Below are 18,384 nucleotides of genomic sequence, written 5' to 3'. Positions count from 1 at the left end.
GACGTATGCAGTGTACTAGTTACATGGATGCTTTGATAATAAATATGGAAGCTTTGATATGCATAATAATAATAAGAATTTAATTTGTATCTTTAAAAAAAAAAAAAAAACATGCTTACAAAAAAATGTGCTTACAAAGGACTTTGCCAGACGGACTAATAAATAATAGCTACAACTAAAAAGCATAGTAAGATGCCAATGACATTAGAAAAGCAACAACGACAAACACAATTCCATGTCACTTACTGTGCACTGTGACATAAAAAAAACATTAAATCATAAGGGCATTCGTATTTCTTGATAACTGATAGAAAATGCTTGTGCATCATTTCACGCTGTTTATTTTTCCAGTGACTTAGAGCCTCTGCCATCTGAACGACATCCTTCCCAGCAGAAGGACCCAGAACAGCAACAGAAGGAGCCCGGAGCCGGTGACAGTGGCAGCACTGCCCCACGCAGCACAGAGGGTTCAATTTCAGAAGACGTCTTCACGGAGTCTGAGCTGTCCCCCATCAGGGAGGAAGAGCAAGCGTCTAGCGAGGATGTCTGTCTGGACAAGTCTTCTTGCGCCTCTGTAGAGTCTGTGCAGACCGTGACCCAGGAAGAGCCCAATAGCTCACAAGGCCCGGCCAGTACCCGCAGCTCAGTCAGCCATCCTGAAGAGCCTCCAGCCACAGTAGTGGACAATCCTCCAGACACTGCCACAGAAAAGAATATTCAGTCCCCATTGGGATCCAAGCAGCACAGTGAAGAGAAGCCACCAAGCACACCCACTACCAGCACCACTAGCCAGGCTCCCCTTCGCCCCAACAGCAGCAGCAGCAGCACCTCTTTTCCAGGGTCTCAAACATCAGCCACCCCACTTGCCACAGACACCCTTTCTGTCACAGCCAGTCTACTTGGGGATGCCAACGAGGGGACTGAAGTCTCCAAAACTGACTCTATGCAACAAGGGACATTGGAGAAGGATCATGTAGAACAAGGGCAAAAGGGAAACACACAGAACACCCAGGGTAATGTATTTAATGATTTATTTCAGAACAGTTCAACTTTGACGCTACATTATTCATTGGTTACGTATCGAAGTAAATTGTTGACTTTTTAGGCTAGTATCATTGGGCAGGTAATTATAATCTGTTTAATCAGCATGTAGTATAATGATGACGAGGTATGAATGCATAATTGTTTTCCTGATCAGCAATAGGGACACTTGTTTTTCCATTTTTAGATTCAAGATTCAAATTGACCATTCAACTACATGTAAAGTGTCTGTAGCTAATCCAATACAAATCCAGAAAACTATTTTTGTTCCCTAAGAAATGTTAAAAAAAACATTTCAAATTATTTTAATATGTTGAGCAGTCCTCAACAAACATCTTAGAAAAAAAAACTATTATCACACATATAAAATGACCAGTTTCAATAATTTTATAATTATGTAAACTTTTGTATGAAACCAACAAATCTTTTGAAAGAATGCTTTTCTTTATATGGCCTTTAGCTCTCCATTGAAGTTTGACTTCGTGCCCAGATCTGTTTGAAACACTGCCCAGTCCTGATAGTGGGTGACAGGCACTGCCAGAGCACTCGGGATTAGGGAGGGAAGAATGCAGCTTTTGTCGCTTTTAGGTTTGTGTAGCTGTTTGGGTTATTGCCTCCGAATGCATGGATCGGCCCTAGAACTAAAGTAGCGTTGTGCATCTAGCTTGGCTTAATACAACACTACATTTGGTGTTTGTGAGATATAAACCCAAGTGGGTCACTCTTCTCATGTGATGCCAGCTGTGAACTGGCGTACCTCGAGCTGTCCGCTTTGGGATCAAACCACAAATGATGTATGCCAGGTCGGAACAGAAGCCTCACAGTGACTCATTTGGTGCTACATTACCCAATTTAGCTAGATTCTGTAAAACAAAAAAAAAAAAAGACAGTTTCACAAACCAAGATAGCAGCAGGAAGTTTTGTCATTTTCATTCTGCAATGGCAATTATTCTCCAAAAGCAGTTAATTCAAATACATTGACTGTACCTCCTTACTAGGCACAGCAGTCCGCACAAGTAACCACAGAAAATAATCTGTGCTCGTACAGGAACTATGATTATTTCTTTATGATCAACCTAGATTATGTATAATGATAATTTGCAGTACACTTTTATGGATACAAGACTGTGCTACTGTAAACCATGGGCTCGTATTTTCTTCCTGTCCTTTTAAGTTTCTGGCACAGAATATCAAATGTCAGATGAAGTGGCCCTTAAATGGAAGTTGGAAGATTACTACGTTAGGTTTCTTCACTAGATAAAATATTTGTCACAATACTAACATTTGCGAATTAATATATCATTGTAATTAAAAAAAAAAAACTGTTTTGATTTAAAATAGTCCCATGTTGTTTTTCATTTGACTTCTGCTTCTAGGATCTGCACAGAGGAGGAAGAGCCACTCACACAAGTTCCTATGTCTGCGGGTGGGGAAGCCAATGAAAAAGACCTTTGTTTCCAATGCCAGCGCATCCATGCAGCAGTATGCCCAACAGGGCAAGAAGCACGAGTACTGGTTTGCCGTGCCGCAGGAGAGGTCAGTTACTTTGCCGCATATGACTCAAGCGTATACAAATCTATCTTTGTTCACTTACAAATGAATTGTTACACCTGTTTTGTGATAAGTTGTATCAAGCAGGGTTGAAGTGCAAGATTTTTGGAACAGCGCACAGCGGGGATAAGGAACAACAGAAAGCATCAAAAATCAATATATAGTTGACGCCTGATGAAATGCATAGCAAGAAAAAAAAAGTCCAATGCTGACGAACCTCCTATAAGTGTGTTTTATGAAAAATTAGGGATACTACCCCCCCCCGCCCTGATTTTAAAAAATCTGGATATCGATGAAATCAGTACTAAAGAAAAAATATCTGAGATAAAAACTGAACCTAACTCTCACTGCAAAAAGCTGTTATGTGGGAACCAGCAGTTGGGAGCTTGTCATCCTCATTTTTTGAGTAATGACCCGGTGCTCTTTTCAATCAGTAATCACATTTGAATCAGACAAGCATCCGTGTCATTATTTTTTGGGTTCCATTTACTGCTTCTCGGTGATGTCGAGTGCAGGATGCAGCTCTGAAATCATCCCCCTCACTTTTCTGTTAAGAATTTAAGAAGTCTAGCCTTGTCTGTTGTTCAGCGCCGCATGTTGCCTAGCTACAGCATGTCCCACCTGTCAAACCGTTTTCCGGTGTGTTGCTCGTACAGATAATAGCTAAGAGACATGTCAGATTCAAAACTAGCTTTGAATAGTGGGGCTTGTAAGCTGTTACTACTCCTTTAGCTATTTCTTTGCATGGGTGGTGGGAGTATTGCTAAGGTGGACAACCAAATGGCTCATAAGATCTTTGCACGTATAGCAATAGACTCTCTGTAATCTGACCTAGATGGGAAGCGAGGCGTATGATGTGTCTTTAAGTCACTTTACAATTGCGAAGGGAGAAAGTGAGGTTAGGAATGAGCCTTACGCTATTAAGACACTGGACACAGCTCAGCGTATTTATAAAGGCTTCTAAAGACTTACTGACTCACTTATAAAAGTGCTTGCAAAATAGTTAAGCAGCACACACACACACATATGAAACAACCTGGGGATTTTTTCCATTATTTTTCTGTAATATTTAAAAAAAAACATGGATTTATTAGATGCTAAATACATTTTAACCAGGGGTGACTATAATTATGGAGGCCGGTGTATCTTAAAATAAATGGAACCAAATGCACTTTAAAAATGTTTTATGTCAAGAGTTGTATGTTGGATTGCTCCGTATTCATTATGCATCTTAAAATGTTTGAGTAATTAATTGATGAATAATGTTTCCAAAAAAAAAAAATTGCCTCTTGATTTTCTGCATTTGTCCCTCCTAGGTCAGACCACCTTTATGTGTTCTTCATGCAGTGGAGCCCAGATATGTATGGTGAGGGTGTCCGAGGGATGGGACAAGAACCCGGATTTATGGTTGTCAAGAAGCACGAGGTCTCAGAAAGTGCTGCGGACGAGCCCATCACTGACCTCAACGTCAAAGAATGGGAGGTAGGATCTTCCTGTTAATTATGCTCCATGTGTGCTTTTTGTGATTTATTGACTCAGGCTCACAGACATGGATTATTCAGTTCCTCGCTATTTATTGATCCATCATCTGTGAAACCAGAATCATGCATTGTACTGTATACGACATTGTTGTGTGTCCAATTAGATGTTCACACTTCAGTCCGTTTGTTTTCATTATGCAATGCTCAGTGTAAATGGATAGTTGTGTAAACTGCTTCTATATTTTGCATTTGTATGAATTTCATCATTGCATATTTTCTGTGAACTTTCAATCACGTGTACTTTATGTGTGCCATGTGAATACTTGCTTTGCTTGGAATTGCGCCTTCTGAACTTCCAACCAAAGTGTTTTGCATGTTTGTGCAATTGTTTACTATTCTCAGTGTATTGTAGAGTCATTCAATGTTGTGTGGCAATCGCTATTGTTGGTAAGCATTCTGCAATCTATATTGCTGAATGCACACTGACCAACTTGATTTTCCATCATTTACAAAAATGCTAAATGTGCTACAATAGTATGTTGAGTTCAACCTTTTGAGTGTATAATTTCTGAATGTGGAGAGGAATCAAACCCGGGGTTGTCATTCCGTAAACTTAGTTCTGGGAGTAGTGATTACTCCAATAAAAGCATTTGTAGAATTTAGTGATAATAGAAAGAAGACACTATGGTGAATTGTTTAGAGGCTGGAGAAAACTTTCACTGAAAATTAATTCTCATGTAAGTGCATTATGCTTGTTCTATTTTAAGAAAAAATGACCGGTAGCTGGACTCACAGGTTATTGGGGTAATGTAACCTTTTCAGCACATGTGTCAAACTCAAGGCCTGGGGGCCAGATACGGCCCGCCACATCCTATTATGTGGCCCGCGAAGACAAATTGTGCATCAAATTCGTGTGTCATTACTAGAATTGCAAATTGTCTTCACTTTAAAAAAAAAAAATTTAAATATTTGACCAGTTTTTACTCGTCTGATTTGAAAACGAGTTATTTGTCAGTTTGTTTTGTAGCTTTTACTGTATATAATATGAGGTGCTCTGACTACAATGCAGCCTGTGAAAAAAACACCCCTTGTTTTGTCACCCCTGCTGTCCAGAAAGGAGTACAATTTGATCCAAATTATTTCTGTGCATTTGACAACAAGACGTTGAGAATATGAAAAATATCAGTATGCATCGACCTAGAGTACTGTTGCTGTAGCTTTAATCTTTCCAGTATTTAGACTGGGTTGTACTATTTTTAACCAATGGGGGGCGTGTTCTATTTTTATCCCAAGTTGTAATTGGCTATCAGCAATGTCATTCTGATGTATCGCGTTAGGACACCTTCCATAAATATGTTCTATTTAAGTCCACACAGAATGGTTGCCAGCCAGGGCACAGCCCCTCAATGCCTATCTCGGGTATCCAACTATCCACACGGGGAGTTAGATGATTTGTGATGAGACTTTCTGTTTTCAACCTCGCCCTGGAAGCAAGACATGTTTTCTAGGAGGGTGAAGGGCCAAGAGAAACAACTGGCACCTAAGTATACACGTGTATGTTGTTGTTTTTTTACTCCATGAATATGCGTTCTGCTCTTATGCCGTTCTGGTTCGAGAGCGACGCTAGCTTAATAGCAAAGCTAACTAGCACGCTAGCAAATCAGCCGGTCGGTTTTTGAGCTGTCACTTTTACATAGAAAGTGATCGCCCTTGTTTGGGGGCCGCTTTATCTGTCTGCATATCAGAGCGAATCCACACGCGAGAGCGGTCAGAAAGTTTGTTGAGTATAATGATCCCATTGACTATGCTACGATGTTGCCAGGAGCTTGGAAGTTGTCATTTCCTCATATTTGACGCGCACCTAACACAGTTACTGTGGAATATTATGGATCATAAAGAGTGCAAATTGGCTCAACTTTGCTTCTGCGTGTAAACAAACTTACATGGGTGTCAGTCAACTGAACAAAAGTGTGGATTTGGTTTATTTGTGCATTGTATGCCTCATGATGGCTAAATTGTTTGTGAATTGTTGTACGCCTTGTGCCCTGAGGAAGCTTGCTTGTGACCTTCAGCTTCAAGGTTATCTTTCTCATGGTAGCGTGAACCTTATTTTGCATCAGTGATTTGATTTCATGCAAATTTCTTGTTGAGGTATGAAAAATATATATTTTTTAAAGTGTTATTTGTTTTAGTCATGATTGATGAATACCTTAATGAAAATCGATCTAATGTTTATCAACATTAGAATTACAGTAATTGTCTCTTATGAAGAATTAGTGTTTTTGAAAATGTTTTCAATTGATAATTAACATATCAATGTTGGTTTGCTTGGTAAAATGACTATCTCAGGTACAGTGAACTTCAAACAGAACCCATGACACATAAAAAAATAAAAAATAAAATAAAGAATCAGTCGTTTCGAGATTCTCAGCACTCTCACGGTCTTGTCTCGTTGTACAGGTGGGGCAAGGCAACCTCAGCAAATTATTTCGGTTTCGAATCTCATACCGCGGCTTTAAAGTTTGCAATGCCAGTAACCCCCACCCCTCCCCCCTTGGAAATGTCGTGCTCCTTTTGTTCAATAACTAAATGAATGAATGGCCAGGTGGCCGAAGAAGTTGCTATATAGCAACTAAAATGCAAATTTGGCAATACGGGCTCTGCGTTTGTAAACTAGCTTCCCTTTTTGAAGGTATGTTGTGGATGGACCAGTTTTTCCTTTTGCATTGGTTGTCAAGTAGGTTGAGCTTGTCTTTCTCTTGTTTTGTTAGAGTTTGTATAATCTATTTGAACGGAACTCTAAATTGAACCTTTTAAACACATTACACAAACATGCAAAATGTCCCCAATCATCAAAGTCAGACCTGTTGCACTGCAGTGCTTCATGCACATCTGGGACTTCAGAAACCCTGCGTCATTGCCAGTAATAGACCTGGCAGCGTTTTATGTTCTACCTGTTCCTGTCTTTGTACTACCAGGTAGTGTCTATGACGGAGTACCGCCGTCGCATCGACGCTCTAAACAGCGAAGATCTGCGCTCACTCTGCAAAAGACTTCAGGTGCCCAGACCAGCTCTGTCTGCCCGCCCACTCTATAATGTGGCCAGCTCTACCTACTGTCCCTGCCAACAAAGTCTCCAGCAGACTGCACACTCCCGCAGTCGCCCCCCCCCACCCCCACCCCCACCCCGTTGCACACAAATGCATTGGCAAACCAAATTCTATCACTACTTTAAGAAAATATTTCAATACGTTTTCTGAAGCGCATAAAATTTATTCAAACCAGGTTTTGAAGCAACTTTCCGAGCGGTCGCTGAAAACATTTATCATTTGAGCGCAGAGAAGTTGACTCTTATCTTCTTGTGACAGGCTTTCCTTTCTAATGTTTCCAAGCAGTCTGCGTAGCTAGTCATTACTAGCTATTCTGTTAAATACTTTCGTTTATATATACATTGTATATTGTAGACAAACAAAGGTGGTCAAGGAAATTCCATTAGAAAGCTGTGTTGGATGCTTCAATGAGCTGTTCCTACTAGATTGCCTCCTGGTCAAAGTAGCGGTAGCTGAAGTAAATGTGGTGGTCTTAGAACAACTGTGAGTAGTCCCATCCATCTCCCAAATACTCTCTGGATGGAATCTGGGACACTTATCCTTATTGTTGGTGTGCAATGTGCTGACTGGTGCTTGTTGTTGTAGATCACTACCAAAGAGGAGGTGAACTCCAAGCATGACGCGTCCATCAAAACGGAACTGGAGCCCGAAACGTTCAAACCAAACCTCAGAGAGCCAAGCGATCTCCTGGAGGCTGATCAAATTGAGAAGGTATAGTGCCCGCTGCAGTTTTGCATACATAAACATCAGCTCATAACTGTCAGCAAAGTAGGACACTGTCGAACCTTCAAGTAACAAAATGTCTTCTGAGAAAGGCAGCTTTTCTTTGCTTTTGTAAGCAGGTTTTCTACATGGGAATTAACACAAATACAAGGAACAATTCCAATGAAGTTGCGATGTTGTGTAAGAGAGAATATTTGGGAAGAAAATACAGTTCACCAGTTTGAACATTAAATATCTTATTTATGTAGTCCGTTCAATTGACTATAGAAGATATATAGCACATATAGAATATGCAAATAATTTTTTCCACTTTTACGTTTTCCATAACGTCCCAACTTGACTGAAATTGGGCTTGTAGAAAAATATTTGTTCCCCTCCTCCTCCTTGTCAACTATGGGGTTCTGTACTTATTAAGTCACAAGTAGAAAACTAACGCAATACCACATTTTAAGTCACAAGTGGGAAACTAACGCAATACCACAGCCATACTTCTTATCAGGTGACATTTCATGCTCGAGTGTTCGTCAGCTTATAAACATAAAGTTTGAAGTCTATTTTCTGATGTTCTCAGCTCTTGTTAAGACCAGTCCGTCCGTCCTTTGGGAGAGGAGCAATTAGCAAATAAGCTGAATTAAAAAGATAAACATGTGCTTGTTAATTCATGATGTGCGCTGTGGACTTGCATGATGCATGAAGTCAGTTTTGAAGGTCTTTAGAGACACATTCACCCAAATGGTCCTTCTCTGCTGTAGAACTGATTGCGAACAGTCACTCTTGAACACGAGTTTAGTAATACACATTAACCCTTCTAACCTTTCTTGCGCATCAGGAAATAAACAATTACACGCCTGCTCTCTGCACCACCGCTTTGTGTTCAGTGGATGCTGGTGCTGGGTAATCGTCAGCAGTGTAGATGTAACAAGGAACTTTTAGGTGACCTGAGGACCGGCCTGCCCAGAGAGAGAAGATAGTTTGACGACAATAATGACACTGCTGAAGTGGCGAGTCCCTCTGATGTGACAGTTGACAGATGGCTGAAAATGTGGAAGAGCTGAAAAATGCTATACCAGAATGCAGATAAAAAAAAAATAATAATTCAGGATCAAAATCTGCATTAATTAATAACAGCCTGATGTCTCTAGGACTTTGAGCTGCATACTTTTGACTTCAGAGCGATGTGACCAAATGCTTCTTACATGCATGGTATGATTTTTTGGGCGTTTGATTTAAAAAAGAAAGAAAAAATAGATCTTGTGATATGGTATTTTTGTTACTAAATAACTGAGAATATAGCAGAGCATCCAGGTCACCAGGAGAAAGCAAGACTGATATTGTATGCATGTACAGATCTGGGTCACAAAGCCTGCGTGTTGCTGCATTTGTTGTAGCATGCATTTTCTTATACACACACACGCACGCCTGGAAATGAGTCCCAGTTGGCACGTTGACCGATAGATTGCCAATATGCGACTTCCTGTAATCACCCGGTGGACATAAGTCAGGCAGCGCAGAGGCGAGCCAAGTGGAGCCTCATCTGCTAGTGGCATCGTTTTCAGGCCGCTCATTATAGCGCCGCTGGCAAAATGTGCTGAACCAACAAGAAGAGGCAACAAGAGAGAGTGAACACAGTGTTTGGAGGGAGGCTGTTGTACTATACACTAAAAAGTACATTTTATAGGATTTTTAGCTGAAGTAAAAAAATAAAGTTGCCAGTTCTGTGCGGTTATCAGTCAGCTTTGTTAATCTGCAAGGAGCAAAGTTGTTGATAAGCCTTCTGTGTGTCGGCAGCAGGCGCTCCCCCTTCCCTTTCTCCCAGGACATCAGTAGTCGTGTTACTCTTCTTTAAATGGCAGATGGTGTTGAAAGGTCGCTGCAGATGTAATTGAGCATCGGTCGTTGTGGCCTTTTTAGGCTTTCATTGCCTTTTGTGCCTCTCCTTTCCTGTCACATAGCTTGCAAGGAATTTGCCACCACGCACCATCGGTTACCCGTGGACGCTTGCCTTTGGCACATCCAAACATGGCATGAGCATCAAGACGTTGTACAGAACCATGCAGGGCCAGGACACCCCGGTGCTCATGGTCATTAAGGATAGTGACGGACAGGTACGCTAAGAAATCAACACAAGTTGAGTAGACCGCTGCAAAATTGGATGCCCTCAGTCTTGACTTTTTTTTTTTTTTAACCCCCCCTCCTCCAGGTTTTTGGTGCCCTCGCGTCGGAGCCCTTCAAAGTCAGCGATGGCTTTTATGGCACAGGAGAGACCTTCCTCTTCACCTTCAATCCAGAGTTTGAGGTAAACGCACTCGATTTATTACAGCGCTTCTTACATTCAAATTGGCTGAAGGTTTCCTCATCAAACGTTTCATCATGTGTAAGCCGCAGCTGTAAAAAGCTGAAGCATGTTAAAAGATGGAGCCTTACATGCATCCACTGCACACCTACTTGCTGGGCTACCACCTGATGACTCACAACTTGAACAGCTGACAACGTAGCATTTAGCTGGGCGGGCTTGTACTTTCTGTTTTCCTCGAGGACCTCAAATGGGAATTGGGGCTTTCCCAAGTAGATGAGAGGTGCCAGCTCTTGATTTCTCCTACTCCTGATCTGAAGGGAAATGCAGAAAGAAAGAAAAAAAACTTGAATGTTCTTATACATTTCGTGCTAGAATGATCGCGCTTGCCAGTTAAGAATGGTACAAAAAGAAATGCAAGGCACATTAAAATGTGACTCATCTGTGCAGTTCTCACTCATCATATCTTAGGAGGGTGGTCACATTTTTATATTCCAAAATATTTACAGTGATTAAAAGCAACTGTCTGGAAATGGCATCCCTTAGAGCTCCTTATATGTACATAAGAACTTTGTGATTGAACTCTATTAATATAAATTATTTTTCACAGATTGGGAAGAATTTGTGCCTTTAAATGTTGTGTTTGTGTGTGAATATTAATAAATTCAAGGACATTTGACATCATGCATACATAAACTCTAAGTCGTTTAACTTTAGGAGGCTTTGAGTGTGTTCAATTTTGTTGTCCGCAAGATCTGATGTTTATTCAGGTGGCACATAGGTTGTCAATGAGTTCATGAGTGTCGCAAAGAGCTTATTAAACAATGTCAACAAGGATATGTCATGCAATATCATCTGATATGTGCACTATTGTGTCTACGACAGGTGTACAAATGGACAGGTGACAACATGTTCTTCATCAAGGGAGATATGGACTCCTTAGCTTTTGGTGGTGGAAGGTGAGATTCACTCCGTCCCCCCCAGAAAAAGCTTTGCGCTGTGGGAAACCCTGCAAACTAATTTTATTCTCTCCTAGTGGCGAGTTTGGCCTCTGGCTGGATGGAGACCTTTACCACGGCAGGAGTCACTCATGCAAAACATTCGGGAACCCCATGCTGTCTAAAAAGGAAGATTTCTATGTGCAGGACATAGAGATCTGGGCTTTTGAGTAACATGGGGTGCACCACTGGGGAAACAGACAAGTCCTGAATTAAGGCAGACTGAGGAGCGGTCCTCCCTAGAACAATGGCAACGTCCCAACCTTAACTGCACATTACAGGGGGCTCCCCCGACCGGAAGCCCGCTATCGGACGCTTGTTGTGCATTACTTCTGCAGTTACTCTGGAGCTTTTTATTTTCTCCCTTTGTGAAAAACTACCTTTGTGTGTATCTTATTATGGCCTCGTGCAGCATCTTTGCAGCGTAGGTGGGGAGAGTGGAAAGTCAGTGTAAAAGGGATCACAAAGGGGACTGCGCCGTGCCATCCTATTGGTCCAGACAGGTGGCCCCAGCAGCCATTCAGCTTGGAGAGTGAACGAGGAAGCAGAGAAAAACACATTCCTATCCACGCGGTGATAACAAAGCAAGTGATAACAGAAGGAAAAACGGGGGGTACTCTATTGTGAAGTTGCATATGAGGGATTTGGCTCGTTGAGCTTGTTACATTTAGTCCCACAGTCTAATTCCAGGTGGTCCTCTTGAGGCTAAACTAATAGCGTATCTTGTGCGTGATAGTCCTCCTGTCGTTCACTGTCCTAGCACACCATCTGAAAGCACATAGCTATAACCAGATCAGCCATCGTCGTAATGTTCTGTTCAGTGGGTGTACGTGTGAGTCCAGCTAACACCGGCTGTACTGTTAGTAGACAGTAAACGTGTTGCAATAGATTTTGTGGAATATGCAAATAACTGTCCTGTGACCTCAACTAGCCCCCGCCCGGGGGCCCACGGCACTTTGGCTGCCATCCGTGGAGCTTTCAAGAGAGGAACGTGGAAAGCTCTTACGTCTTGATACACAATTGCTGTTCCGGCATCCAGTTGAAAAGCCTGAGACGTGCTAAGCCGTTTTACATGCATATATGACAATTATATATTGGTATGTATGATTATATAGGGCTGTATATAATCATATATATATATTGCTGTTAAGTGTGACAGTGATCTATTTGTGCTGACATTTCAGCTGTTACAATATAATGTATATTACCCTGTAAATGATGCTATATACAGTAAATATATATGACCAAGTGTGGATTGGTGGGTTGGCTTCTAGCACTTTAATCTGGTGTCAAAGCGTCAAGGAAAGGCTTTAAGATTCTATTAGCAGTAGCTGTACAGTACTTTTTTTGTTTCGATCCATATGATGTTCACTGTTAGTAGAAAGCTTGCTGCTACCAATATCAAGATTATGCCCTAACACTCTGTGTCTAAACGGAGGGCCACGCTGAGGTCGGAAGTGGGGTGGAATGTGGTTCATAGCAGTGGGGGGGGGATTCTCTGCTCCTGGGCTGCCAGGTGATTCTCCGACGGGTAGGTAGAGATGCTAGCAGACTGACTGAGATGCTGCCTAACCCTTACCCAAGGGCCCTTCACCCCACAGCCACCCTTCTCTGGTCTTTCGCACCAGTATTTGTGTCCTTGTGGAGAGCCACAGAGAATAATATGGATAAATCTTCCAATTATTTCACCTGAATACCATGTATCAGTGATGTATAAATTAATAAAGATGAATTAATGGTTATAACCAGGGATACGTTGACATTCGTCGTCTTTCTTTGCATGTTTTATTTAGTGCATATTTTATGGCTTGTAACTTTTAGTCTTTTTGAAAGTTAGCCATTGAGCTGCCAGACGGATGATAAAAATGGTTGGACCACCAAAACACGACTGGCTATCGGACCACTTACCTGAACTTATTTGTGACAGGTTGCTGCTTTTATATAAAAGTGGTTTAGGAAATGGATGGAATTGGTAAATCTAGTAAAAAAAATTTAAATCACATTACAAGTCGTTACTTTAGAAAATGTTTGGAAATCCGTCTGAACTTGATGTTTTTATTTTAAAAGGGGTGTGTTTACAATATCCACAGTGTACTTCTACTACGTCCAGTCTGAAGAAAGAATCTTTTTTTTTTTTTTTCTTCCTTTCCAAAAGAAGATTGAAAGGCAAAGTCATCGTGCAAAAATCACAAAAAGTGTCCAATACAGAGACATATGACAAGTACCACTTTTCTTTGCAAAGTAGTGCTCAACAGTGACATCATGTCTTGTCCCTGTGCACCCATGGGAGTGCCGTTCAGTACACCAGGTGCTTGAGCTCCGAGTAGATGAGGGGGAACATGACCGTGCAGGCTCGGAAGAGGATTGCTCCGCTTTTAAATAAGGCTCTGTGTTTGGTGCTCCAGGGCTCGCACTTGAAGTTGAAGTAGATGGCGTACAAGGCCACGGCGAAGAAATGGCCAATGAGGATCATTGGTCTGGGTGACAAACTGGAAAAATAATAGTGTAATGGTTCATTGGCAAATATATAACGGCATAGTAAAAGTATAAAACAGCTTGGGAGTAAACTCATTTTTATATTGTGCATACACTGATAGGAGTCCAATTGGTCCAGCGATGCACTCTCCTCCGAGTTTGAAATACTGAAAGCAGGCTTTCCTCAGCTCATGCAGTGATTCTGTCCAAAACACACCAAAATGACAAATATTGTCTAAGCTAATAACAATGTTTGTCGGATCCGGACGCTCACCATCTGTGGCTGCAAACAGCTCGTACAAAGCCTGGGCCAACACGTTCACCACAAAAGAATGTGATGACTTGCGCTCCCAGTGAAATTTTTTCTTTGCCTAAAAGGTGGAAAACAAAACAAGAGAGACTTCAATTACCAGTGCTGTCTAACAGATATGTTACTGGTTGATGCTTGCTTCACTTAAATTGTCATCCTGGCTTTGAGACAGGTAAAAGGCTGATTGGTTTGGCGTCTGTTTTCACCTGCAACAGGGCTCGGTCTTCGCACAGGTCTGGAATGTTCTGCAGCAGGCTCCTCCAGATGCGGACATCATTAAGCGCCACGCTCATCCCTCCTCCGGTCAGAGGGTGCCTCATGTTGTAGGCGTCGCCAAGGAGCAATACACCTATAAACCACAGAAATACAGTTTTCCTCATCAAACCCAGCATACTTCCTCATCTTTATCAACATTATCTTGGGGCATAGCAGGCATCATTTAAAATGGATGGTAAATAAATTCTACCTAGCAACAACTCTGCCTAAAACGTAACATGAAGAGAAAGGTATGACAGTACTCTGCAAAAGTTCAAAGCCATTTTTTTTTCTTCCTCCAAAACTCTGGCAGAAAAGGTCGGCTTCAATGTGATTCGGTACCTGGCTTGTTGACAGGAGAAGGAGGGAGGAAGCTGGCAGGCATGGACCTGACACGGTCGTTCTGTAGGGCTTCCATGAAAGGTTCCTTTAAATGCTCTGAAGAGAGAGAGGGATGGAGAAGAGAACAGAGCTCACTCAGCCACCTTTCCAGGAAGTTGCACATTGACTGCATGTGTGGAAAGTGCCTGATCAATACGTCGATGTGACCGACGGTAGCATTTCAGATGGACCCCTGAAGGTTAGTGTAGCTTGCAGAGAGCATTGCTGATATTTCAGAGGAAACACCAGCGCTGGCATGAATACAAGTGCCTTCCAGCACAAGGTGACAAACCTGTGAATAACATTTACCCATGGATAATATTCTCTCATCCGGATCACACTTACTCTTATTATTAGAGTGAATAATTCGAACAAAGAAAGATTCAAAACCAATATAGTACATATGCTTTAAAATGCAGGGGTGTGTGTGTGTATGTGCGTGCGTGCATATAAAGTCCCTTTAATTATAGTAAATGCTCAATTTTTTTGATGAAGTGGTTCAATGTGGGTTTATTTCTTAGCCAGCATTTGATCTTATAAATGTATTTCTGTCCTTTACCTGGCAACTGAGGCTGTACTTTCTCTGCCAAATATTGTGGAAGGTTACGTGGCATCTCCCCCCTCACATCCACAAGCACTCTGGTGTGGCTGGAGGAGATCTGATAAATGAGCACAGGGCTCGGGTTGGCCAGCACCAGCTCCGCATGGTTGGCTTTAAACTGGGGGCAATCCTAACAAGCCAATTATTGAGAGAGAAAAAACAAGTTGGAGGTGTGTCACATTGTTTCCCATTACTTTTCTAAAGATTGATTTACACTGCATGGTTGAAGTAACACAATTTAGTTGTGTGCATGCGTGGGGAGGGGATAGGGGCTTGTGCAAAAATGCCAGAAATGCACCTTCATGAGGCAGCCAACAAAGTGAGAAGAAGTGTGTGCTTTTCCAGACACCAGACTCTTCCTGAATTTGGAGAAGCATCCATCAGCCACCACTGTCAAGGCTGCATGCACTTCCTGCAAGACATCTACATCAGTACAAAAGCGGATTGCTGAAAGAAAACGCAATACCTGTGTAAAAATGTTAATTATCATGTAAAAACGGGAAAATTATGTAAAAACATTAAACGATTGTAAAACATCAAAATTATTATATTAAAACGTTTATTAGCAACTTTACACTCGTATTAAAAATTATACATGAATATAAAATGATAATAATGATTTCCTTTTCTCACCTTCACGTCCCCGGTGTGTTTATCTTTGTACTGTATTCCAGTTACACAGCCATCCTCTGTCTCTAAACTGGTCACAGTGCCTTCTATAAATGTGACACTAGAGGGCGCAAATGGACAAATAGCCAATAGATTAGCTGGGTGGTGATGAGTGAATGATTATTATTGTCAAACATCAGTTTGTGTTGGGACACAGTGGCAAACCTTTTGAGTATTTATTTAATATCTAGCCACTAGCATCCTCTTTGTCTTCTCTAGTAAGACAATTCAGTACACTGGTAGAACAACTAGGCCACATTAGTTCGAACGACTCTTGAAGTTTAAATTCTACTACTGCCATCTACTATTGTATCTATAACCACTACCAAAAGATGAATTGACATCATTTTCAGAGTCAAGCAAGTATAGTACTAGAAATAAATAGAATAATATAAATAATAAAACAAAATCTAGTTGTATGTCAGTACTTACTTGGGTTCAGCCTGCGCAGCTCGCCGCAGGCCCATGATGAATCGCCCGTGATGGAAAGCACGTCCACACTGGACGTTGTGCTCTTCCTGAGGGTAGGGGATCTCCACTTCTGTGCTGCTCTCTATGTCATGGATCACATAACCGTTCACCAGATGGGCATCGAGACCCTCCACCGAGCCTGATGGGGGATGACGACGTTAGTTTTTTTTTTAGTTCAGATGAATGATGCATTATGGAATGAGCAAATGGTAACTGCTTGATCGATTGCTGATTAAAGCTATAATTGGTCCTGAGAATGACCGATTTATTTTATCAGCAGAGTTCAGTGTGTACTGCAACAACAGCCATCCCCAAAAAAGCCTTTGTAATGAATGAAGATCATCGGCTCACACTTGGAATAAAGCACTTTGAATGTCACTGACCTTCCAGGCCCAACTCTTTGAGCGCTCTATAGCCTCCGGGTTGCAGCAACTCCCCCACGATCCTGTCAGGCTCCTTCAGATCCCTCTCCACCACTGTCACCCGTCGACCGTCCCGCGCCAGAACGGCCGCCATTGCTGATCCCAGAACGCCAGCCCCGACTATCACCACATCCGGCTCAGCATCTGCCAGGAGCCCCGCGGAGCAGCCAATTTGTGAGGTGGATGTGGAAGATACACTAGCCACTTGTTTCCTTCTTCTTGGGCTCTACCGGTGAAATGACATCGAGACAAAAATACAGATGGAAAAAGTGCAAACACTATTTGCAGCAATGAAATAGTGGACTGGCTACATGGTAGGTATTGTTGACCACAGAGTGCTAATGATAATGATTTAACTACAGAAATGTATAGGGTTGTGATGGTAGGCCAGACAGTAGGATCCTGTACGTAACTAAGTTTTCTGCTGACGGTTCAGTACACATTGAGTACAATAATATGTTAAAGAAACAGCTTATGTTGAGCTGAAAAGAAAGATGTGGACAAACATTTATTATTATTATGTATGTATGTATGTATGTATGTATGTATGTATGTATGTATGTATGTATGTATGTATGTATGTATGTATGTATGTATGTATGTATGTATGTATGTATGTATGTATGTATGTATGTATGTATGTATGTATGTATGTATGTATGTATGTATGTATGTATGTATGTATGTATGTGTGTGTATGTGTGCGTGTGTGTGTGTATGCGTGTGTGTGTATGTGTGTGTATGTATGTATATATATATTTATTTTTTTATATGGCTTTCAAGCTTTCACAAGCAGGTGGTGGGTTACAAGAATCAATTACATGTATGCACCCATATGCAACCTCAAAATTATTTGTAGTTAGATGTAAAACATTTTTGAAAAAGTGGATATAGCTTACATTGGGAAAATCTTACCTTTCGACACGTATTGTCTGCATTCTGACTTCTCTGTGGGTTGAGAAGGTTGACGATAGGCAAGAGGGACAAGAGACTCAGAGGTAAACTTAACACCCGAGATACTCTGAGCTTGTGACCGTGAAAATATCGGAAATAAGACAACAGCAGTCCCACTGACAGGCATAAAACGAGGACTGTCATAAACTCTCTCTGAGCCAGAGTCCAAACAGCTCCGGATTTTTTGTATATATACGTGAAGCTGGCTAATCCCAAAAAAGTCCACATCTCGGAGTTTAATAAAAAGTGAATTAAATATTAAAAAACAGATGAAATATTGGCACCGTCGCACCAACTTTAACTGTCGGTTGGGATGGGAGACGCATTAATATTCGTCCAATGTTCAATCAAAGTACTCCAACATAAGACATCACATTGGTAACTCATGTTAATTCTATAGTTTGCCAAATCGAGGGATGCTGAATATCATATGGCAATTTGAGAGACGCTGACTCTTCGGATTGGACAGTTTTACAGAGCGCTCCCACCCCTCCTCCAATCAGAGGAGACGCTCTAGTGAGCAGAGCTCACGCTATGTGCTGATTGGATTTCAGAAGACTCCACTCGCACGCCCATTGGCTCGCAGACTGTCGGGGATTATAGTATGATGTGATGTCAGGAGAAAGGTGCGCATACATTTCTGGAGCAA

The 18,384-nt window shown here is 41.6% G+C and overlaps 2 protein-coding genes across 5 annotated transcripts in view; one reads left to right on the top strand and one right to left on the bottom strand.

Annotated features, from left to right (window-relative positions):
* oxr1a (oxidation resistance 1a) overlaps positions 1-12,957 on the top strand; it is a 40,915-nt gene extending 27,958 nt beyond the window's left edge. For 2 of the 4 annotated variants that reach the window (XM_061288228.1, XM_061288230.1), the window contains exons 7-15: positions 352-1,013; positions 2,418-2,577; positions 3,909-4,074; positions 7,052-7,132; positions 7,769-7,894; positions 9,859-10,011; positions 10,107-10,202; positions 11,085-11,158; positions 11,236-12,957. In XM_061288228.1, coding sequence (XP_061144212.1) covers positions 352-1,013; positions 2,418-2,577; positions 3,909-4,074; positions 7,052-7,132; positions 7,769-7,894; positions 9,859-10,011; positions 10,107-10,202; positions 11,085-11,158; positions 11,236-11,371 — 1,654 coding nt within the window. In that variant the 3' untranslated portion in view covers positions 11,372-12,957. Of the gene's footprint in view, positions 1-351; positions 1,014-2,417; positions 2,578-3,908; positions 4,075-4,126; positions 5,628-7,051; positions 7,133-7,768; positions 7,895-9,858; positions 10,012-10,106; positions 10,203-11,084; positions 11,159-11,235 lie in introns of those variants that run through there. The other 2 variants (XM_061288229.1, XM_061288232.1) reach the window with 2 other exon arrangements.
* A 281-nt stretch (positions 12,958-13,238) lies between these two features.
* sqlea (squalene epoxidase a) lies at positions 13,239-18,159 on the bottom strand. The gene is made up of 11 exons (XM_061288233.1): positions 17,697-18,159; positions 16,743-17,007; positions 16,321-16,498; positions 15,853-15,949; positions 15,518-15,631; positions 15,178-15,349; positions 14,580-14,675; positions 14,189-14,331; positions 13,947-14,043; positions 13,787-13,874; positions 13,239-13,686 (listed from the first exon to the last, which is right to left on the bottom strand). The coding sequence occupies exons 1-11, from the start codon at positions 17,961-17,963 to the stop codon at positions 13,494-13,496; spliced, it is 1,710 nt and encodes a 569-aa protein (XP_061144217.1). The 5' UTR covers positions 17,964-18,159; the 3' UTR covers positions 13,239-13,493.
* Positions 18,160-18,384: the final 225 nt, after the last annotated feature.

This window comes from Syngnathus typhle, linkage group LG10 (assembly GCF_033458585.1).
Source record: "Syngnathus typhle isolate RoL2023-S1 ecotype Sweden linkage group LG10, RoL_Styp_1.0, whole genome shotgun sequence".
In the NCBI taxonomy this organism is placed as follows: Eukaryota; Metazoa; Chordata; class Actinopteri; order Syngnathiformes; family Syngnathidae; genus Syngnathus; species Syngnathus typhle.
The sequence above is the reverse complement of the archived record's forward strand: the minus strand, read 5'-3'. Positions and strand labels throughout refer to the sequence as shown.

Coding starts and splice junctions, on each gene's coding strand:
- sqlea (XM_061288233.1), bottom strand. CDS start 17,963: ATGTGGACTTTTTTGGGATTAGCCAGCTTCACGTATATATACAAAAAA. Junction 16,499..16,742: donor CAAAGAGTTGGGCCTGGAAG/GTCAGTGACATT, acceptor ATCCCCCATCAG/GCTCGGTGGAGGGTCTCGAT. Junction 13,875..13,946: donor GCTGTTTGCAGCCACAGATG/GTGAGCGTCCGG, acceptor TGTTTTGGACAG/AATCACTGCATGAGCTGAGG.